We start from the raw sequence: 23,252 nt of genomic DNA on the forward strand, positions 1-23,252 counted from the left end.
GATGTACTGTGATTCAACAATCCCTGCTATATATAGCCCCTCCTCCATTCCATTTTCTCTTCACCCTCCTGAACAATCCTTTCATCACTATCCCTACTGCCACCACCCAAGTGGATGATCAAAACCCCCTCCCAAGAGGTCTTCCTGCCTCCACTGTCTCTGCATTCCAACCGTCCCTCCATATGGCGGCCAGTACGGCTTGTCTTTTACAAACGTCTGATCATGCCACTCTACTCAAAAGTCCTCAGGGGCTGTCTATTATCTACTGATTCAATTTTTAATTCAATTGTTGGCATTCAAGGCTTTTCATGGTCTGACAACACCCAACCTTTGCACAACCTTATCTTGCACTGTTTCCTTTAGTCAAACTGGATTACTCTGCTCTCTCCCAACACACTGTGAGCCTTCCCACCTCTGTACCCCCGCTCATTTATAATGTCTCCTACCCCAATTCCAACCCAGAGGATGTTGTATCCTTTCCTAGGCTAGGAGCCTGGAGGGCAGACACCAAGTTTGATCTACACCTTGTAGACCCCCTCACCAGCCCTGGGCTCTGCATAGAGCTGCCACTTTAGAATGAATACTTGTGGTCTCTAGCCTTAGGTGGGCTCTGGAAGGAACAAGGCAAGTGTATCTCCGCCACAGGGGGCTCACTGCCTAGCTCCACTGTGTCCCGAGATGGGGGTTGGGAGTGGTGTTAAACCCAACTTGGTGATCCAGAGGGATTCTGGCCTGGGCCCTAATGCTCACTTTACCCCCATTCCCAAAGCAGCCACCAGGTGTCACTGTGGCACTGGGAACCCTGGGGACACCAAAGGGGCCAAGGGTGGGGCCAGGTCCTGACCAGACCGGATCAAGTGTAAGGGGATGGGGGTTGGGGGGGGGCGGGAAGAAGAGGCACGAACTTACCCCCGGAACTTGTTCACCTGTTCTGCCCCTGAGAATTCATCCACGGTGCCCTGAGGTACATTCTTCTCCAACCACACCAGGTACCTGATCACAGCCACAGCATCCCGCACCTGGAGGGGAAAGAGGTTAACAGGCCTCAGGGCTGGGACCCAGGGTGGGACAGACAATGTGGCCCTGCCATGGGCCCCCTGAGGGAGGAAGGGGTTGGGAAACACAGGAGCTGTACCCTGAAAATCCGAGTTCCAAACCATCCCAATGCAAGCCATCCCTCCAGTTTCAATGGGGAAGCCCAGAGGGGCTGTCAGGCTCAGGGTCCGGCTGGGGGTCAGGGTCACGCAAGGCTAGGAGGTTTTGTGTTTCTTTTCTTGTCAAGAACCAAATTCATATTGATCTTTTGTTTGTTACATCACCTGAGTTTCTTCCTGTATCCCTCCCACTTCCCAGAGAGGCATCCCTTCTAACAAAGACTTTTCCTTCGTGGCTGTTCTTGTGGATTTCTCTGAGGTGTCAGACCACGGCCTCGGGTCAGAGCAGACCACACACTCCCCCGTTGGTGCTAATGACTTACATGTGCGGCCCTGAGCAAATCCTGCTCCTTTCTGTTCTTCACTGATTTGGCCACCATCACTGGAGAGTAGGACTCTTCTACAAGTTTCTCCTGTCCAGGGAACAGAAAGCAGTGAAGAAAGGAACTGATGGTCCTCGGTGGCGCCTCCAGGCCAGAGACGCCTGGCCCAACCAAAGGCAGGTTGGAAGTGCCCTAGTGTGGCCAGGGAGAGGGCCATCTAGGTACTCCCCTCACCCTCCACATCTTCCCTTTGGTTCAATGCCTACCCAGGTCACCCTCCTTCCAAACCCAGATCAAAACCACCAGCTCCAAGAAACATTCCCTGATCGACCCCACAAATGGGGATCACCTCTTTCCTCTAAACTTTGGAACTCAGCCTACTTGGTACCCATTCACCTCGGTACAATATTCTCAAACCTTTTCATGTATGCGTGTATTTTCTCTCTAACTCTGTGAACTCCCCGGGAGTAAGGATTTTACCTTCCCCTTTCTTGCCCTCCCTTCACTGGCAAGTAATAGAATCAAGGTAGCTAGGTGGTACAGTAGATAGAGCACTGAGCCTGGAATCAGAAAGACCTGAGTTTGAATCCTGTCTCAGGTACTTTCCAGCTGTGGGACCCTGGGCAAGTCACTTAACCTCTGCCTCAATTAGTCATCTGTAAAATAAGATCTGTAGAATGACCTTATGAAGGTGCTTATCTGATGTTACACAGTAGAAAGTGTCAAAGACAGGAACTAAACCCAATTTTCTCTAATTCCAAGCCCAGTGATTTTTCCAGTAGCTTTCCTAATCAGGGGACCTGGTCAAGGTGTGATGGCTTCAGCACTAGAGACAGAGGCAAGGTGAGTTGGAGGACTGGAATCCTGGGATTTGTCATGTAATGAAAGCATTTGGAACTCCTTTGGCATCCTCACCTGGGGTATGACCCCATAGAGCCCATAGGTGGTATATTCAGTTCCAAGCCAAACTCGTACATCTTCCGTAGCATACTCCTGGACGCTTTCTCGGATTTGGTCATAATCTTCAATTTGTACACACATTGGGCCTGTGCAGTTTGAGCTCAAGTACTGTAGGACATCACTGCTCAGCCGGCTTGCATTCACAAATAGCCTGCCAATGATGGAGGAAAAATCAGGAAGGCCCCAGTTGGGGTACTGAGGACCAGGATGTAGAGTTGCTTTTGGGGCAGCTAAGTGGTGCAGTGGATAGAGCACCAGCCCAGAGTCAGGAGGACCTGAGTTCAAATCTGGTCTCAGACATATAACACTTACTAGCTGTGTGACCCTGGGCAAGTCACTTAACCCCAATTGCCTAAAAACTAAAACAAAAACAAACAAAAAAAAAAAGAGTTGCTTTGCCTGAGCTGAGCCTAGAAAACATTTCCTGTGAGATTGGGCTAAGTGGCAGTTTCTGGCAATGGGAGGCCTAACCCTGCCTGTCTGACCGGTGTCATCTGAGCCTCACCCAGATTCTCATCCCTTGAGAATGGAATTCTCTGGTGGGTGGCACTAGGTTTCCAAGATAGGCTTCCTGAGGAGGTATGGGCAGGAAGACAAGTCTGGTGACTGAGCCTTTGGTTCTCTCAGAAATCTACCAGAATGTTAGAATTACAAAGTCTCAGAGTTAGAAGGGACCTGGGAGGACATTTAGTCGAAACCATACCTGAATGGGAATTCCCATAACATACCTGTCAAGGAAAGGGACAACCCACTGCTTCCAGAGGGAGCCCATTCCACTTTGGAATAGCACTCATTGTTAGTACAGCTTTTCCGACATCCAACTTAAATCTCCCCACCACCACCATCAGCCCCCCACTGTCAGGCATGGAGTGGGGCCAGATAATGGCAAACACGAGGCCACAGAGAAAAGGGAGCAAGGAATTGGGATCCTTGACCCAGAGCTGGTAGGGACTTCAGAGACCATCTGGTCCAACCCTCTCATTTTGTAGAAGAGGAAATTGAGGCCCAGGGAGGGCCCAAGGTCATATAGGGAGTCAATGATAGATCCAAGACCCTGACCTTTGACTCTAGAGCTCTTTTCTGCCTTATCAGGGTGGGGGTGTGGTACAAGGGAATGCCCACTGACTGTGGAGTCAGAGGAACTTGGTTTAAATCCTGCTTCAGATGCTTAAATGGAGGGCCTTAGGCAGGTCACTTAACTTGCCTGAGTCTCAGTTTCCTTTTCTGTACAATGCAGAGGTTGGGTTAGGTGGCCCCTGAGGTCCCTTCCATCTCCAGATCTGTGAGCCTATGGCTCCATTGAGTAGAGGCAGCCTGTATAGCACAAAGAGCATTGGCTCTGGAGTCCAGTTCGAAGACCGGAGTTTGAATGCTGCCTTGGACACTCAACACCCACGTGACCTTTGGTGAATCATTTCCCTTCTTTAGGCCTCAGTTTTCTTATTTATAAAAAAGGGTATTGGCCCAGAAGGCCTCTAAGGGCCCTTCCAGTTCTACATTAGGAATTGCTTGGGAAGACTAGAGGAGCTCTTGTGAGCACAGCCTTGGGCAAATGAAAAAAACAGAACATTATGAGCTATAAGTGACAGAGAAACACGGAGACAGGGTGGGCCAATGAGATAGTAGAGCCGGTTCAGGGTTACACAAGAGACATCTAATCCCAAGGCACGCCAATGCTAAAAGTCAAAGCAAGTACAGAGTCAGTAGCCATCATTTCGGCAGGCCAGTTCAGGGCAGACGTTGACAAGGAGCAGGGGGAAAATGGTACCTGATGGAGGAGTTGGTCAGTAGGGTGTAGGAATAGAAGAAGGGATTGTAAGGAATATCATTGCTTCGAAGATTGAAGAGCCCTGGGGGAAAAATCAAGAGTGGCCTTGTTACAGGGTAAAGGTGCTAGCAATGGTCAGTCCTCAACCTCACTGTTGGCTTTGCTCCCTAAAGATTTATGTCAGGGCAGCTAGGTGGCGCAGTGGATAGAGCACCGGCCCTGGATTCAGGAGGACCTGAGTTCAAATCTGGCCTCAGACACGTAACACTTACTAGCTGTGTGACCCTGGGCAAGTCACTTAACCCCATTGCCTAACCAAAAAAAAAAAAAGATTTATCTCTAATTTGTCCATTCCCCCCTTACCTAAATGCCTGTATTATTTCTCTTTATCAATAAGATAAAGTATTATTATTATTATTATTATTATTATTATTATTATTATTATCATTAGATAGCTAGGTGGCGCTGCAGCAGATAGAGCATAGGGCTTAGAGTCAGGAAGACTTATCTTCCTGAGTTCAAATCTGGCCTCAGATATCTACTAGCTGTGTGACCCTGGGCAAGTCACTGAACCCTGTTTGTCTCAGTTTCCTCATCTGCAAAATGAGCTGGAGAAGGAAATGGCAAACCACGCCAGTATCTCTGCCAAGAAAACCCCAAATGGGGTCACGGAGAGTCGAACATGACTGAAAAACGACTGAACAACAACAACAACAATTATTATTATTATTATGAATGTAATTTGATAGTTAGCATTTTATAGCACTTCAAGGTGGCTCAGTGAATGGAGTCAGGAAGACCTGTGTTCAAATCTGGCCTCAGACACTCACTAGCTGTGTGACCCTGGGCAAGTCACTTCGCCTCTGTTTTCCTTAATCCACCGGAGAAAGAAATGGCAAACCATTCTAGTATACTTGCCAAAGGAAACCCCGTGGACAATATGGTCCATGGGGTCATAAAGAGTCAGACATGACTGAATGACCAAAAAACAACAAGATTTGCAAAGTGCTTTGCATATCTTGTCTCATTATAACATAAAAAAGAAAGTCTAGACTGGGTGACATAGAACAAGTTGGATTGAATATTCTAGAGGAGCCTAGACTAGGTACTATGGGAAGGTGCTAGACTGGGTGCTGTAGAGGACAGAAAATTTTAGAGGGGGCCTGGGATGGGTGCCTAGACTTTGGAGGATACAGAGAAGCGAGGTTGGATGTCAGAGAGGACCAGACGGGATCTTCCAGGATCCCTAGACTAGGTGCGATAGAATGGGACCAGGGGATGTAGAAGGGCTAGATTGGGCATCATAAAGTGGGGGCAAGTCTTCACCTTATAAAGATTGGGTCATGGAGAGAGCACTTAGATTGCGTGTCACAGATATGTTGGCCTAGATGTAGAGAGTTGGCATAGACTAGATGTCATAGAGTGGATAACCTCTCTGTGCCTCAGTTTCCTCCTCTGCAAGGTAATGTTGTTGGACTTAATGACCTCTGAGGGCCCTTCCACTTCTAGATCTAGGATCCTTTATGAGCCTCAGTCTCCTCCTCTGATCTTGAGCAAGTCATTGAACCTTCTTGGGACTCAGTTTCCTCATCTGTAAAATGAAGGGAGACCTAAGAGGTCGAGGTCTCTCCTAGTTCTAGACCTAGGATCCACTCACTGTGGGTCTCAGTTTCATCCTCTGTAATGTTCTCTTCCATCTCAAAATCTATGACCCTTTGACTAGACTATGCTAAGGGCCAGCACTGGGTGGCTGGGTGTCATGCTGGCAGGGGAGGGGTCAACTTGGTGTTACAGAGTGGGGCTCAACTGTGTGTTAGTGTAGACTCCCTAGACAGGGAGTCAGAGAAGGGACTCGACTGGCAGAGAGTAATAGAGGGGTGCCAGAGGTGGGGTGGCCAAGGTGCTTTAAAGGAAGCTAGCTAGTTTTATAGGCAAAATCAATTTTACAAACTGCCAGGGTCTGATCCTCATAGCCAGTGCAGCGACTTCTGTCTCCAATCATCCTGTGACTAAGACAGGAAAAGTGTTCGGCTACAGATTTGGGGGGTGGTCATAGCCATGGCCTAGGAAGTCCTCCTGGTTTCCTTCCTTTCAGGCTTTTTTAGGTCCTCTGTGCTGGGGGACTTCCTGAGAGAATGGCTTCATGGTGCCATAGTACCCTTCCCCTTCCTATTCATTCCATCCATGATGACATAGCTGGAAGCCTTTGGCATTTGGAGAAAAGCTGTAGGTCTGTGTGAGTAGGAGGGAAGGATATTTTAGGGAGAAGTCTGAGTGGCCTAAGCATCAAATGGATTTTGGAGAGGGGAATGGGGTAGAGTTATAACTAGGACAGGGCAACTGAGCCTTTGCTCCAGTGCATGGTATTTAAAGGGCACTGACTTCACTTGTAGTCTTTTGGTGTGCTGGGGTGAGTTTCTCCTTTCCTAGAACTTCCTCCCTCACCTCCGCCCCACCACATGCCACCCTAAAAGCAGCTGCCCCAGTAGTAACCTCTTGACTATGTCTTTGTCTCTGCCTGCTACAATATGGTTTCCTTTGCCCCTTCCTCCTCAAAGGGTGCTTTTCAAGCCACTTGCCCTAGGTGCAACGCCTCTCCCCCAAGTGTTAGCAACTATACTTACAAGCTGTCTCATCCAGCGCAGATAGAAGGACGGCTGTGGGGGCTTTAGAATGCGTTTGCATCTGGTTTCGGATTCCTGTGACTTTATCCTGCCATGTGCTCCCTGGAATCAGAGAGGGCCAAAGAATGCATAAGGGCCCACTGACCTGCACCCAGCTCACCTGATTAAGCCTCCAGTACACTAGGTAGATTCTCTATGGAAGATTCATGGACAAGAATCACATAGGATTTAGGCATGGATGAGCAGTGATCTATACCATTGGAGGGAGTACCCCATTGAAGAGATTACTGATTCACTGAAATGCTGAAGTATAAGCATAGAGCTGGTGATGTCACTCCTCTACTCAATAATCCTCGGTGACTCACTATTGTCTTCTGAGCAAAGTTCAAATTTCTTTGCCCCGCCTCCAAGATCTTCCCAAATCTGGCATCAATCTACCTTTCCAGATTTTAATTCCTTCTATGCGATCTACATACCAGTCAAACTGGATTACTTCTCTGCCCTTCAAATATGTCTTGTGATTTCCTGACTTTGGTGATGCTATTCCCTATTCCTGGCGAATTCCTACCCATCTGTTAAAGCCCAACTCCAAAGCCATCTTCTTTTTGAAGCCTTCTGGCCCTCCCCCCATTCCGTCCTTCTCTTCATCCCCCACCCCACCCCTGGGCCATCTTTTAGAGACACTTAGTATGTCCCCAAGCAGCAAGTACAAGACTTAAAAAACCAACTTAATGTTTATTGAATGAATGAATGAATGACCCAATAACAACTTTGTAAAGTTCCATATTCATAGGGTCGCCTGTGGCAGTTTTCTGTTGTCAACGCTTTGGAGGCCAAATTTTCCCCCCTTTAGTAACTGTCCCTGCTATACATGCATGCTGTCACTAGGTGGTAGTGGAGAGTCGCAGTCATAGTCTCAAGCATAAAAGTTCCTGGCCTCTAGGAGCTAGAGATGAAGGGGGGATTTCTATATGCATGTATAAACACACACACTCATCCAATATAATTTGCATTCTTGGTCTGGACTTGTGATTTTAAACAGTGTGGGTAATTCCTGGTGTGGAAACTCCCTCTACTGATGCAGATCAGAGTTTCCCAGGGCCCTGAGAGGTAAAGGGACTTACCCAGGATCACACAGCCAGGATAGGTCAGAGGTAGGACTCAAACCCAGGCCTCCCTGACTCCAATGGCAGCCTGTCTTTACCTTCTATGGTGCTATGGTAGATTTCTTTATACACATATACTTGCAGTTTGTGTTGGTGGAAGGAATTCTCCACGCTGATGAAATAAATGACAGTCCTATTCACATATTCCTGTGTGTCTATATTTGGTCTGCACCTGTGAGCTCAGCATGCAGGGAGCTCCCTTGTGAGAGAACTCTGTACCAAGGCAGGTTAGCACCTTGCAGGGGATAGAGAGCTGGCCTGGAGGAAGGAGGACCTGGGTTAAAATCCTGCCTCTAACCCATCCTGGCTGTGTGACCTGGGGCAAGTCACTCACCCTCTCAGTGTCCCAGATAATTCTCCAAGAGACATACACCTATGTGATATGTATTCTATATTAAAAGTATTCAAAAGATGCCCATTCAGTGAGACCCAAACTTAAAGGGAAAACAGAGAAACGTTTAGAGAAAATGAATGTAACCAAATGAATGGCTTAGTATAGTACCTGGCATGTTATAAGCTTTTAATAAATACTCACTTCATCTGTTTGTCTGTCTATCTATTCTTTCTATCTATCTGTCTATCTATTCTAGTTATCTATCTATTCTATCTCTCTAGCTAGCTTTCTATTCTGTCTTTCTATCTATTCTATTTATCTATCTATTCTATCTATCTATTCTATCTAGCTTTCTATTCTGTCTATTCTATTAATTTATCTATTCTATCTAGCTTTCTATTCTGTCTGTCTGTCTGTCTGTCTAGCTATGGATCTAGCTAGCTATCTCAGGTGGTCACCTTCCTTATATGCAACTTCCCTTTCTTTTAACCCTGAAAATGATTGCCCTCCTCCTGACTTTAGTTCATGTCTGAGTTAGCTCCATCACAGAGCCCCAACGCTGGCTTCTCTACCCTGGGCTTCCTTCTCCCTAGAGTTCTTCCTCCCGCCAGCCCAGAGGCACCCAGCTTTGTATCCTTCTCCTCTTTGCAGTGGGCATGCAAGCCTGCATGCCATTTGATATTGGTTCCCCTCTAGGAGAGAGATGAAGGAAGCACCTCCTTGCTAACTTCAGATTCCGCAGAGATTGGGGTTATCTTCTACTTTATCAGCTCCTGCCTGGCAGGTTTTCTGTAGCAAACTATTTTAAGATACAGAAAGAAGAATTTTTCAAGTGGCAGAATCCAATTTATAACAGATCAAAAGCTGGAAAGTGTGAACTTGTTACCTCACACCTGGTATTTTGAAATCTGTCCCCCACCCCCTTCTTTGACTCTCACCCACTCAGGAGACTTGTGATATTCCTCACATTCAAGCAGGCCCAGGATTATCCAAGGAGTCTGCTGGGATGGCACTCCCTGGGTGAGTCAGTTAGAGCCCCAGTGCAGGCTGGGATACAGTCATTTATAACTGGGAGCCTGGCCTCGTTCCTGCTTAATGTCATCACTCAGGGGAGTTAAAGGGCACAACATGTTAAAATTACTCCCATGGGGCTGTTTCCCAGCCACAAGCTGGGCCCTAGATGGAGCCCTGATCCTGTTCACCCTAAGCCCAGGCTGAGACTCTACCAGTCACCCAGGAAAGGTTGGGGAATTTGGGTGATTCAGTGCAAGCCTGTCTCTGTGGCTAGGAAAATAACTCAGAATAAGTGCTCATGGTGGGCAAATAGGAGCACTGCTCTTTATATCTTTGTGTATGATGTGAGACAACTATGCTACAGGTTTTCTCTCTTAACAAGGATGACTTTGGTAGCAGGGTTGCCCTCACTGTAGTGGGCACGTTCCCACCAAGCTGAAAGGATCTGGCTCTGTCCCTTCCCATCTCCCCACAGGGGCTCCTGGGTTCACATGGCCTTCTGTTTTGGCCTACGCTGCATGAGGCCGCGGAGGTTAGAGAGGTAGAAGAGAGATATCAGGAGAGGACAACTGGCTGCACAGAAATGGAGCACTAATAGGAGAGAGGCTGGCATAGCCAGGACTGAAGCAGTAAAGCCAAACTGAGGGGAGAGAGATAGAAAGACAAATAACAAAGAGCTTAAGCCACATGGACGTAGGACTGGAGGAAGTCTCATAACAGGGGATGCTAGCGCTGGCATAGAAGTCAGCCTCAACCTCTCCCTACACTGGTGCCCTGTTCAGAGAAGTTCTGTGAGTCATAGGGACTGTGTAGGACCCTGAAAAGGGAAGAACCACTAGAAACAGAGAAGTTACTCTCCTGACTCTCTCTGGACTCAGGTATTAGTCAATTCTATGTTCTTTATTACGCAACTAAAAAGTTTTATGTTCGGTGTCTTGTTAGCCTGAGTGCTTGTAAGGGAACTCTTGGGGGGAAATGCCACCTCACTCACCTTTAGGGTACCACTGAGGTAAGGGCAAAATGAGTCAGAACATATCACTCCCAGGGTTCACCTGGGTAGGGTCAGATAAGCCAGAGAGAAATGAGAAATCCTCAAGATGACCTATGCCCTTTATGGCTGAGAGAGAGGGAACCTCTGACACAAGGATTAACCTCAATTCAATAAGCATTTAAGTGCTTATGTAGCTTCCACTCTCTCTGTGATATTTCCTCCCCTATTCTCACTATGATTTAATCCCTTTTATTGGTAAACTCCCAACTAAAGGACCAAGCAAATATAATCTGTATTATACTAGGGACTAAGATACCTGTGAAGTTCTCCTGGAGGTAGTAAATTGGTTGACTGGGAAGGGAAGGCCTCTCTGTCCCCCAAACGTGGTCCACAAGGTTGTCTGTAATGGCTACCAGGCTTCTGTTGGAACCTTGAAGGTGAAGATCGAGACTCTTCCATGTGCCTGAGGAGAGAAAGGAGGAAGTTATGTCCTACCTGGTGCCCTTCCTTCTACTCCTTTCCTTGCCCAGGCTTCTTTATGCCTAGGACTAGTCTCAGGGAAAAGAACAAAGCTAGTGAAGAATAATAGAATTGTACCCTTTATGTTAGCCTTATAGGTTAGAAAACATGTTGACATCCATTATCCAATGGGATCCTCTAGCAACCCCAAGAATCAGTCCATTGGGCATTATTACAGTATACCCACTTTACAGATGAGGAAACTGAGGCTTATAGAGAGAATGGGACTGATTCAATGTGAAAGGCCAAAGACAGTACCAGGACTCAGACCCAGAGGTTCCTGGAAGAATGACATTCTACCTTCTCCCCTTCACCCCCAATTTATCTATCTTGTAAATCCCCATGGGAAACAAGGGGTTAATGGCAGAGACAGAGACTACCCATGGTGGATGGCAGAAGAGGGACCAGGAGATGGACATAATAGAAAGAATGCTAGATTTGGAGTCAGGACCACGATCCAAATTCTATCTTCTAACTTACTCCCTTTTGTGACCTTGGACAAGTCACTTTTCTCTGGATCTCTGTTTCCTTCTTTGTTAAAACTAAGGAGAGTGTCGGGGCAGCTAGGTGGTGCAGTAGATAGAGCTCTGGCCTTGGAGTCAGGAGAACCTGAGTTCAAATCTGGCCTCAGACACATGATACTTACTAACTGTGTGACCCTGGGCAAATCACTCAACCCCAATTGCCTCACCAAAACAAAACAAAAACAAACAAACAAACAAACAAACAAAAACTAAGGAGAGTGGACTGGCTGACTTCTAAGGTTCTTTTCCACCTCTAAATCTATGACCCCATGATCTGCTGATTTCCTGCCTTGGTGATACAGGGGAAAGTCATGTGTATGGAGGGGAAGAAACAAAAACCAATAGGTGAAGAATAGGGATACAGTGGAAAGAATACTTCATTTGAAGTCAGAGGATCTGGGTTCAAATCTCACCTCTGCTACTTATGAGTTTTATGATTTTGGGCAAGCCCATTAACTTCTCTGGGCCTCAGGTGCCTCTTGGTTAAAATGTTCTATGTGATCTCTAAGGTCCCTGCTCCAAATCCCATGAACCCAATGCTGAATATCATTCCGAAGCCCTCATCAAGGCTGAGTCCTTCTTAGGCAAGATAGACAGATAGATAAGAGTAGATAGATAAGGTTAAATGGAGCAATTTATTAAGCACTTACTACGTTCCAGGTACTGTGCTAAGTGCTGAGGATAAAAATGCAAACAAGCAAGATAACCTCAAGAAGCTTACATTCCAATAGATTGAAGACAATAAAATACATAAAAGTTGTAGGGGGGTAGAGATGGCAAAAGAGGTTCTAAACAATTTTCCAAGTAAAAGGCCAGCTACCATTCAGCTGTTTCACTGGTCACATAGGCTTTTTCGAAGTTGGGGGCTCTTAAGCTGGGGTCTGTGGACTTTAAGAAAAAAAATATTCATTCTAACTGTATTTTACCACAATTGGTTAACTTTGTAATCCTATGTATTCTACATGCTTAAAAACCCCTACTGAGAAGGGTTCCATAGCATGCCCCAGATTGCTAAAGGGGTCAAAAAATTACCAGGTCTCCCAAATTCCCCAACAAACGATTTAAAAGTGCTTTAAAAGTGAACTTCAGTGCGACAGAAATAATGAAAAGTTGGGGATAAAGCCGTCGCCTCAACTTGGGAGGATGTTAGGAAAGACCAGACCTCCCAGTTGGTGGTTTGGCCTGAGTGAAGTGCAGATACCGAATCAACGAACAATGAGTCCTGGGGGCAGCTGTGTGGGTGTCCTGGGGGCAGCTGTGTGGGTGTCCCATGGACAGCGTGGGGGTTGGGCGGCTGATCAAGGGGAAGACTGTGGGGGCCCTCCGCTGGCACTGGACAAGGGGCCCAGGCCGCTGAGCAGAAGTGGTGCTAGGCTGTGGCAGTGGCCAAGAGGAGTGAGCGTGTGCCGTGAGTGCGTTTACTGAGAGTGGGGCCCTGACAGCTCTGGTCACTCCCAGAAGAGCAGAGTCCCTGGTTTCAGTTCCGGGTCAGAGGGACCACAAGGAGTAAGAGCCTTTGTGGTGGCACCAGTGCTGGGGGCCCTGGTAGTGGCTCAAGGGCAGAGTCAAGTGCCCGAGCTCATTCCAAGGGGTAGAGCTCAGAAAATAACAGCATGAAAAACCTGAAGCCTGAGACATTATTCCCCACACCCCAGAAGCACAGCTGGGCTCTAACATGAAGTTAACAGTTAATAAATAAGCAACTAAAAACATTAGTAAGCAGAAGAGAAAGAACCTGACTATACATGGCTACTATGGTGATAAAGAAGGTCTGGGTTCAAATTCAGGAGAAGACAGTGAAGTCAAAACAACTACTTCTACTTCAAAGAAAAATGTCAAATGGTCACAAGCCCAAAAAAAGTTCTTGGAAGAGTTTAAAAAAGGACTTTAAAAGTTAAATAAGAGAGGTTGAGGAAAAATTAGGGAAAAAATAAGAATAATTCAAGAAAATCAAGAAAATTATGAAAAGAAAGTCAACCAATTAGAAAAAGAGATCCAAAAACTTACAAAAGAAAAGAAATCCTTAAAAATTAGAATTGGGTAATGGGAAGCTAATGACTTCATAAGACATCAAAAATAATAAAACAAAATCAAAAGAATGAAAAAAATAGAAAAGAACGTGAGACATCTTATTAGAAAGACAACTGACCTGGAAAACAGATTGAGGACAGACAATATAAGAATTACTGGACTACCTGAAAGTTATGATAAAAAAAAAGCGTCTAGACACTCTATTTCAAGAAATTATTAGAGAAAATTGCCCTGAAGTTTTAGAACTAGAAGGTAAAATAGAAATTGAAAAAATCCACCAATCACTACCTGAACGAGATCCTGAGATGAAAACTCACAGGAACGTTAGAGTTAAGTTTCAAAGCTCCTAGGTAAAGGAGAAAATACTCCAAGCAACTAGTAAGAAACAATTTAAATACTGTGGAGCTACAGTCAGGATAACATAAGATTTAGCAGCTTCTACATTAAAAGACTGAAGGGCATGGAATATGATATTCCAAAGAGCAGAGGAGCTGGGTTTGCAACCGAGAATAATTGCCCAGCAAAACTGAGTGTAATCTTGCATGGAAAAAAAAAATCATATTTAATGAATTAAAGAACTTTCAGGTATTTGTGAGGAAAAGAACTGAACTGAGTGGAAAATTTGGCTTACAAGAATCAGGAGAAACATAAGAAGGTATATGAAAGACCAATTATAAGGGATTTAATAAGGTCAAACTATTTCTTATATGGGAAAACTAATTTATTATCAGCAAAAATCATATTATTATATCAATAGATGTAGAAAAAGCTTTTGACAAAATACAACACTCATTCCTTTTAAAAACCACTTGAAAGCGTAGGTATAAATGGATTTTTCCTTAAAATGATAAGAAGCATCTACCTAAAACCATCAGCAAGCATTATTTATAATGGGGATAAGTTAGAAACCTTCCCAGTAAGAACAGGAGTGAAACAAGGATGCCCATTACCAATGATATTATTCAATATTGTATTAGAAGTACTAGCAATAGCAATAAGAGGAGAAAAAGAAATTGAAGCAATCAGAATGGGCAATGAGGCAATAAAACTTTCTCTTTTTGCAGACAATATTATGGTATACTTGGAAAATCCTAGAGATTCAACTAAAAAGCTAGTTGAAACAGTAATTTTAGCAAAGTATCAGGGTATAAAATAAACCCATATAAATCAGTAGCATTTCTATATATCACCAATATAACCCTGCAAAAAGAGATAGTAAGAGATACCCCATTTAAATAACCACAGACAGAGTAAAATACCTGAGAGTGTACCAGCCAAGACAAAGCCAGTAACTATATGAACATAATTATAAAACACTTTTTATACAAATAAAGTCAGATTTAAATAATTGTAGAAACAATAATTGCTTATGGAGTGACAGAGTCAACATAATAAAAATGACAATTCTACATAAACTAATCTACTTATTCACTGTCATCTCAATTACCAAAAAATTATTTTATTGGGCTAGAAAAAAATAATAACAAAATTCATTTGGAAGAACAAAAGTTCACGAATATCAAAGGAATTAATAAAACAATGTAAAGGAAGGAGGCTTAGTAGTACCAGATCTTAAACCATAAGGCCATAATTATCAAAATTATCTGGTACTGGCTAAGAAATGGAAAGGTAGATCAATGGAACAGAATAGACACACAACACACAGTAGTAAATTATTATAGTAACTGTGTGTTTGACAAATGTAAAGCTTTTGGGATAAGAATTCACTATTTGGTAAAAATTGTTGGGAAAACTGGAAAACACTGTGGTAGAAATTGGGCATAGACCAGTATCTTATTCCATTTACCAAGATAAGGTCAAAATGGATATATGACCTAGATATGAAGGGAGATATCCTAAGTAAATTGGAAGAACAAGCAACATACCAGACTTATGGGTAGGAGAAGAATTTATAAATAAATGAGATAGAGAGAATTATGAGAGGTAAAGTGGATAATTTTAATTACATTAAATTAAAAAGGGCTTGTACAAATAAAACCAGTATAGCTAAGATTAGAAGGAAAGCAGAAAATTGTGAAAAAAAATTAAAGACAGTTTCTCAGGTGAAGGTCTCATATCTCAAATATATAGAGAACTTTTTCAAATTTATAAGAATATGAGTCGTAAGTGGTCAAAGGATATGAACAGGCAGTTTTTGGGGAAAGAAATTAAAGTTATATATTGTCATATAAAAAATTATCTAAATCATTATTAATTAGAGAAATGCAAATTAAAACAACTTTGAGATATCTCACACTTATCAGATTGGCTAAAATGATAGAAGGGGAAAATGACAAATGTTAGAGGGGATGTGGACAAATTGGGACACTAATACACAGTTGGCGAAACTGTAAATTGATCCAACCATTTTGGAGAGCAAGCTGGAATTTATTCCCAAAGAGTCATAAAACTGTGTATACCCTTTGACCCAGCAATACGATTTTTAGGTCTGTTTTCCAAGGTGATTGGGGAAAAGGGAATAGAACCTATATGTTCTACAATATTTATAGCACCTCTCTCTGTGGTGGCAAAGTGTGACATTGAAAAAGTTTGAGAGACATAGTTTCTGGGTAATTTAACCATTTTATTGATAAGGCTAGCATGTTTATTAATAAAAAGAAATCAGTGACACTCTCAAATGCCAAAGACCCCTCTTTGTGGTGGGCTCACAGTTTATATGCCTTTGGAGGAGCAGGTGTTCCTGAGGGTGTCAATCAAGTCTGATTGGTTAACAATGAGAGAATGAATATTATAATGAGAGGTGGGCTCTATTACTATGAGGGTCATGAGGATGCGTGACTTGAATCACCCAAGTCTTGGTCAAAGAGACTTATCAATTTCCATACCACCTGTCTGACAGAAGGGAGAATCAATACTTTCCCAGGCCTGTCTGAGTGGACATAATGAGCAGGAATTCTCCCATTAGCCCAAACTTAGAATTTCTTTTACTGTCTGGTTAGATCTTAGCCTGGGTAAATCTTTGAGAAAAATTTCTCACACTGGTTGATTTCTGGATGAGGAAGTAGAGAAGGGGAAAAACCTTGGTTCTGATTCAATAATTAATTATTAATACAAGAGAGAAATAATCATTTCTCTCGAAAGAACTGGAAATTGAAGGGATGTCCAACAATTGGAAAATGGCTAAACAAGCCATGGTCTATGATTGTGATGGAATAGTATTGTGCTGAAAGAAATGATAAGCTGGTTGATTTTATTTCAGCATTTTTTTTTTAGGCAATTGGGGTTAAGTGACTTGCCCAGAGTCACACAGCTAGTTAGTGACAAGCGTTTGGTCTGAGGTCGGATTTGAACTCAGGTCCTCCTGACTTCAGGACTGGTGCTCTATCCACTGTGCCACCTAGCTGCCCCTAAGCTGGTTGATTTTAGAAAAACATGGAAATAATGAGAAGTGAAATGAGCAGAGCCAAAGACCTTGTATACAGTAACAGCAATATTGTTCAAAGCGTAACTGTGAATGACCAAGTTATTCTGAGTTTGGTAAACACTCAAATCAACTACAAAGGACCTACGAAGGAAGATGCTATCCACCTCCAGAGAAAGAACTGATAAATAAATGTATACATAATGTGGGTTTTCATATATACATTTACCTTTATTTTTATCTATCTGTGTCAAATTGTGGCCTTCTCTAGTGTGGGGTGGGGAAGGATGGAGACAGTTTGGAACTTAAAATGTAACAAAAAATTAATTTAAAAAATAGAAAGACTTAAAAAAGAAAAAAATAAAGGGGTCCAGGACACAACAATATGTTAAGAAACCCAAATATATGGTCATCCTGTATCCTCTGTGATTTTGCAGTTAAAACAACCTGAATGGGGGGCGGAATCTCACCCCTCACTGTAGGGGTATTCATTCCCACAGTCCCTCACATTTGGATACAATGACTTGGGTGGCTCTGAACCTCTAGGTGGGGGGAGGGACTGAGCAGATTCAGTCGAAGCTTTTAGGGATGTTCTCAGATTTGGCAGGGTGGAAATACCCTTAGTACTTTGTACCTTAGTACTTCAGGTTTTTAACAAAAACTTACCTATTTGGCCGACAGAGACTGGCCATCAATCACTTTAGCCATCCTGCCTTTTAAAAGCCACATTCAAAGCTCCTTACAGGAAATAGTCTCATTATCCTCTGCCCGAACAGCATAGCAGTGGGCATCGTGCCTCCTCACATTATCCACAGAGCACTGTTTTGTCTGGACATGCTGGGGCTACCCCAGTCTCCTGTTCAAACTAAAACTAACTGTACTCTCTGGTACCTGTAGGAAAGACTTGATGTTGTTCGGGTAAGATTCTGTCCAGGAATCCGGATCTAACTGCATCCTAAGCAGATGGGTCACAAGGAGTGATGAGTTTTGGAAAGGGGACTTACATCTAACCCATCAAACCCATCTCTTTAAAAAAATAGAAAGAAAGAAAACTTTACCCCCTCCTTTGCTGTCCTCTTTTCTGAGAACTGTCTGTAGGGGGAATTTAGATAAATTTTCATCGAGCTAAATATGCAGACCTTCCCAGTTTATCTGCCCAAAAAGAGATAATGGGCAGTCCCTCTACGGGGTCTCCAGTTGATTCAAAGGATTTTCTGAGAGCAAATCACCTGTAAACTCTCCCATTTGAGTGAGGTCAGCACCTGAAAAATTCTCTAAACACACCAATGCTGGAAACTGAGGATTCCAAATTGGGAAGGTAACAAGAAACTGGGGTCCCCTGCAGGGATCTGGGTCCACTGCTTCAACTGGCCATCTTTGCATGGTCCTCCCCTTCCCATCCTTCAGCTGGTGCAGAATTCTGAGTTAGCCCATCCCCAGCATCTGTGACTGGCTTCATAAACTCCAGTTGGTGGGTGTCACCCACTTGAAAGGCAGCATGGTGTGTAGGAGACAGAGCCTGGAGTCAGGAAGAACTGAGTTCCAATCCTGCTTAGGACACTTAGTAGCTGTGTGGAAGAACTGGGTTTGAATCCTGTCTCTGACACTTACTAGCTGTGTAACCATGGGCCTGTTGTTTAACCTCTGAGGTTCTGTTTTTTCATAATAATAGGTAATATTTATATTGTACTTACTATGTGCCAGCCACTGTGCTAAGTGGTTTACAATTATTTTTCATCAGTAGAATGGGAATAATGACACCTGCCTCACAGGGATGCTGTGAGGCTCTTAATGAGACAATAGATGTAAAATAACTTTGGTTTCCTGGGGCTTGATGCAATCAGCACAGTGCAAGCAAGCAAGCATTTACAAAGCATCTACTGTGTGTCAGGCACTGTGCTATGTTGTGGGGATGCAAAGACAAAAATGAAAACCCAGTCCTTGCCCTCAAGGAGCTTATAGCCTAATTGCATTGGTAAGTATACACGATATAGCTACATTGAAGGAGGAAAGTGGGCGCTAGCCCCCAGAGGACCTCACATCTGGGGAATGGTGACTTTGATGGTCCATAACAGTGCTAAAGAACTCTGTAGCATGCATCTTCCTGGTTCTTACTTTACCTGCTGTTAAAGATGGGAAGGTTCCCTTGCATGATTTTGACATGTGCAGGGGAGTTAGCTTGGTAGAAGCCTGTAAGGAGCCATTTTGTTCTTCTGGAACAAATATGTTTTGTTTTGTTGTTTGGGTTTTTTCAGTAGTCAACACACAACAAGCACCAGAGGACCTGGTATTCTCCACATTTTGTCTGGCAGGCGTGCGATGATAAACACATGTTATTCAAGGATTTGACAGCTTAGAAGCCCCAATATCATACCCACTTTCTGGGTTGTAGGCCAGATCACCCTAGATGTTCCCTGTCATTGCTAATCACAGTACTGTATCTTGGAACGCCCCCTGCCGCCATCACTGCCCAGCTCAAAGCTAAGTACATACCAATGGAGAAGAGGAAGGGGTCAAAGCCAATTTGACCTCCAGCTGGAACTTCTGCCAGGATCCATGTTGCCATAGGCGAAGTGCCAACTGCCAAACCCAATGGGAAACACCCTTTAGATAAGTGTGATTGCTTGGCAAGCCACCCATCCCCATCCCTCCTGGGCCCTGAGGTCTTTCTAGTCCAGGGTTCTGTTATTCAACAGGCGTCCTTAAGTGCCTACTATGTTCCAAGCTCTTGGCAGGTGTTGGATCTGTGAAGGTGAAGTGAAACAGTCTATGCCCTCAAGGAATTTATATCCTACTGGCATTGTGGGAGAGTTAGGAGTGTTAGTTTTCTTGGGGGTCAACACCAAAGGCTAGGGCCTATCCCAAACACCTTGAGCTTCTTGGAAATAACCCTCTAGAGCCCTGACAGCCAAGGGTTTAGAACTCCCCTGAATCTCTGTGTACCCGTGCTGAGACACCCAGTAAGAAGGGGCAGGTGGATGCTTTTCCTTGGGTACATCAGGCCAGCCAGTGTTTGGTTTGAAAATATCCTCTTCTTGGGGCCCTAGGTAGCTCTGGGGGTTTTGCTGTAACCAGGGGAGAGGAAACCTGAGCCCTACTGCCCCCCTCCATACCTTTCTTATGCAGCTCCCAGTTACAATCCATTTGCCGTTCAGCCTGAATCCAATAACGGCTGTCAGTCCACAGAGCTGCCTTCATCTTGGACACCACTGCATTTCCTGGAACGGAAGAAAGGCAAGAATCATAGCTTTAGAGCTGAAAAGATCCTCAAAGGCCATCAAGTCTAAGCCACTTATTTTATAGATGGGGAAACTGATTCCTAGGGAGAGGAAGAGACTGGTCCAAGGTCACACAAATAGGACCCTAGATCTGGAAGTGGAAGGGACTTCAGAGACCATCTGGTCCAACCCCCTCATTTTTCAGATGAAGAAACTGAGGCTCAAGGAGATATAGTGACTTGTCCAAGGTGACAAAATCAGTAAGTAACAGAGCCAGGATCTTGGACTCTAAATTTTATGCTCTTTCACCCTGTACCAGGGTGTTTCACCAAATGACAGCTCAGGGTCTTGACAGAAGGCCTCTCTTCTTACTTTGTGGGCAATCAGCTGGGAGCACCAACTCTTTTCCCAACCCATGGTGGTCCCTTTCTGAGCACTCATTGCCCTACCTGGTTTTAACTGCTTTTCTCTCTGTGTCTTTCCCCTTTCCTAGTCCGTGAGCACCACGAGGGCAGGCAACAACAGGCCTTGCTCATCTCTGTGGAGTCCACAGTACCCAGCACAAAATACAATTCAGTCCACTAAACACATCAATTCATTACCTACTGTGCGTAGGGTCCTGTGGTCAGCAGAGCTCATAGTAGGAGTCTTTTACCAGGGACCAAAGGAGTTGGGGAGGGGAGAGGGAAGTGGGGACATGATAGAGCAGTGGACAGTTTAGTCATGGGTCAGGAGAGGCAGGGCCTACGAGAGGGAAGAGTAGCACAGAGCCTGGCAAGAGAGTTGGGGTTATGCAACACAGAGCAAGGCCAAAGAGGACCATGAGCTGTAGGAAGGAATTGTAGAACCTCCTCCCCTCCCCCACTCCAGTTCCCACATCTAACCTCTGGGAAATTCCCTAGTTATCCCGTCCTAGTTATGGATCTGGTGGCCTAAGTTAGCCCTCAAGAGTTTTGGATTTCCTCAATCGGTGCATGCCAAGTGAATGAAGTATACATAGCTTTAATGCACGTTTAAAATAGCATTTACTACGAAATAGTCAGAGCTGCATTCTTTGTAGGAGGCAGAGTGTACAATGGAAAGCATGTGACAGGCAGAGAACCTGGGTGTTTGAATCCCATCTCTGATGCTATCTGTATGACCCTGGACAAGGCCAAGCCAGGGGCATCAAGGGCCTGAATGCCTGGACGCTGGCCCAGGGAAGGTGGCCCCCTGGCCAGAAGGATGCTGGGCGAGGCAAGGGTGAAGGCCATCACCTGCAGAGCCACTGAAGCCAGAGATCCACCAGCGTCTCTCATCGTGTTTGGCAATGTATTCACTCTGAAAAATCAACAGGACACCTTCATGAACTTTCTGCATCCTGGGTCACCCTTCACCCACAATGGCCTAGGATGCCCTCCCTTCTTCTCTCCCCAAATGTAGCCTTCCATCACAGCCCAGTTTCAGTTTGGCCTCCTGCACGAAGCCTTCTTTGGTGTGGTGCTGTAGAAAGAATGTTGGACTAGGTACCAGAAGATCTGGGTTCAAGTCTTGCCTCTGATCCTTTTTAGCTGGGTAGCCCTGGGTAGGGTAGTTCATCTCTCTGAGCCTCCACTTCCACATCTGTAAAATGGGTCTAATAATCCTTGCACAACCCACTTCCGAGGGTGGCCAAGAGATAAGCCTTCTGTAAGCCTTAAAGCGCTCTGGAAATGAGAGCTGTTGTAACTGTTGCCGCCCTCATTAACTGCTCCTTCCCTTACCTCTTACACTGTAAATGTAAATCTCCTCTCTTGCTCCATTACAAAGAATCCTGTAGATAGGGACTGTGTGTCCGATAACTCTTGTATCCACTCAATGCATAGCACAGAAAGGCTGGGCCCTGATCAGATCTTCATGTGGATTTGACTCTTGAATGAGTCTTTCTGCACTTCAGAGTTTGGCAGACCAGGCTCCATCTCCCATCTTTGGGCCTTCACGTTGGCTGCCCCCAGGTCCCTGGAATACTCTAAAATTACCTGGTTTCCTTCAGATTTCACCTCCAATCCCACCTTTTCTAGGAGGCTGTTCCTGATCCCCCCCATACCTGTCTGACCTTTCCCCTCTCTACGCATCTTGTGCATGCCTGTTGATGGGCATGTTGTCTCCTCCATTGGAATGGAAGCTTCTTGAGGGTAGGGACTGTTTTCTACTTTTCTTTGTAGCCCCAGTGCCCAGCACAATGTTTAGCACACAGTAAGAGCTTAATAAATGCTTGTTGATTGACCTAGAGCAGAGACTACTCTGACCCACCTTCCTGAATCCCCCATTTGTCCCCAATTTCCCTGTGTCTACTTGACCTGCCTACCAGTCTGGCAGATAAAGTCACCATCCTCAGCATCATTACCTATAAGCACTTATTATATGCCAGGTACTCTGCTAAGCACTGGAAATACAAAGAAAGGCAAAAACCACAACGTGTGACCTCGAGGAGATCCTATCTAATAGGAGAGATCACAGCAACAGCTATGTTCATACAATCTATAAATGGATGGTAATCTCAGGGAGGAGGGCCTAGCATTGAGGGGGACTGGGAAAGGCTTCTTACAGAAGCTGACACTAGAAGGAAGCCAGGGAAGCCGAAACCTGGAAATGAGGAGCAAGAACTTTGCAGGCATAAGGGACAGCCAGGACTAAGGCGCAGAGTCAGAAGATGGGGCAAGAAGGCCAGCATAGCTGACTCATAGAGTACGTGTCAAAAGACTGAAAACGTAGGTAGGGGCCAGGTTACCAAGGGTTTTGAAAACCAAACAGAGGATTTTATATTTGATCCTGGAGGTAACAGGGAGCCATGAAAGCCTAGTAAGTAGGGAGGTGACAGGTTCACCTAAGTTTTAGGAAGGTGACTTGAAGACCCAGAACATTTTTGTGACCAAAGGTCTTGGCTGTATCAAATGGTTCAACACCAGAAACTGCTAAGATTTTGTTGGTGGAAATGCCATTAAAGCAGAGGCCTTGCCATCTGCTTTGCGGTTGCACCCTAAAGATCAGGGGACCTTTCTTTCTGTGCTGCAGCTGAAACCTTCTACAAGGGAGGTCTCATTAGAGTGTGGGCCTCTTGAGAATAGGGACTGTGACTTTTCTATTTGCACCTCTAGGACTTAACACAGTGCTTTGCACATAGGAAGCACTTAATGAATGCTTAATTCATTCATTTATTCATTCTTTCATTCATGAAGTTCTTCACCTTTCCAGCTCGTTGTTCCTCCTTGGGGTTTGGTGAACA

General features: G+C 44.7%; 1 protein-coding gene across 1 annotated transcript in view; it reads right to left on the reverse strand.

Annotated features, from left to right (window-relative positions):
• The window catches only part of XPNPEP2 (X-prolyl aminopeptidase 2), a 46,719-nt gene that overhangs the window by 19,149 nt on the left and 4,318 nt on the right, over nucleotides 1-23,252 (reverse strand). Inside the window, exons 4-12 of the mRNA XM_027836173.1 lie at nucleotides 21,265-21,328; nucleotides 19,904-20,008; nucleotides 19,284-19,370; nucleotides 10,651-10,797; nucleotides 6,830-6,931; nucleotides 4,206-4,287; nucleotides 2,393-2,588; nucleotides 1,478-1,567; nucleotides 910-1,019 (exon numbers count right to left, since the gene is read on the reverse strand). Coding sequence (XP_027691974.1) covers nucleotides 910-1,019; nucleotides 1,478-1,567; nucleotides 2,393-2,588; nucleotides 4,206-4,287; nucleotides 6,830-6,931; nucleotides 10,651-10,797; nucleotides 19,284-19,370; nucleotides 19,904-20,008; nucleotides 21,265-21,328 — 983 coding nt within the window. The remainder of the gene's footprint in view (nucleotides 1-909; nucleotides 1,020-1,477; nucleotides 1,568-2,392; nucleotides 2,589-4,205; nucleotides 4,288-6,829; nucleotides 6,932-10,650; nucleotides 10,798-19,283; nucleotides 19,371-19,903; nucleotides 20,009-21,264; nucleotides 21,329-23,252) is intronic.

The sequence above is a fragment of the Vombatus ursinus genome, unplaced genomic scaffold, assembly GCF_900497805.2.
Source record: "Vombatus ursinus unplaced genomic scaffold, bare-nosed wombat genome assembly UNPS02004437.1, whole genome shotgun sequence".
NCBI lineage: Eukaryota > Metazoa > Chordata > Mammalia > Diprotodontia > Vombatidae > Vombatus > Vombatus ursinus.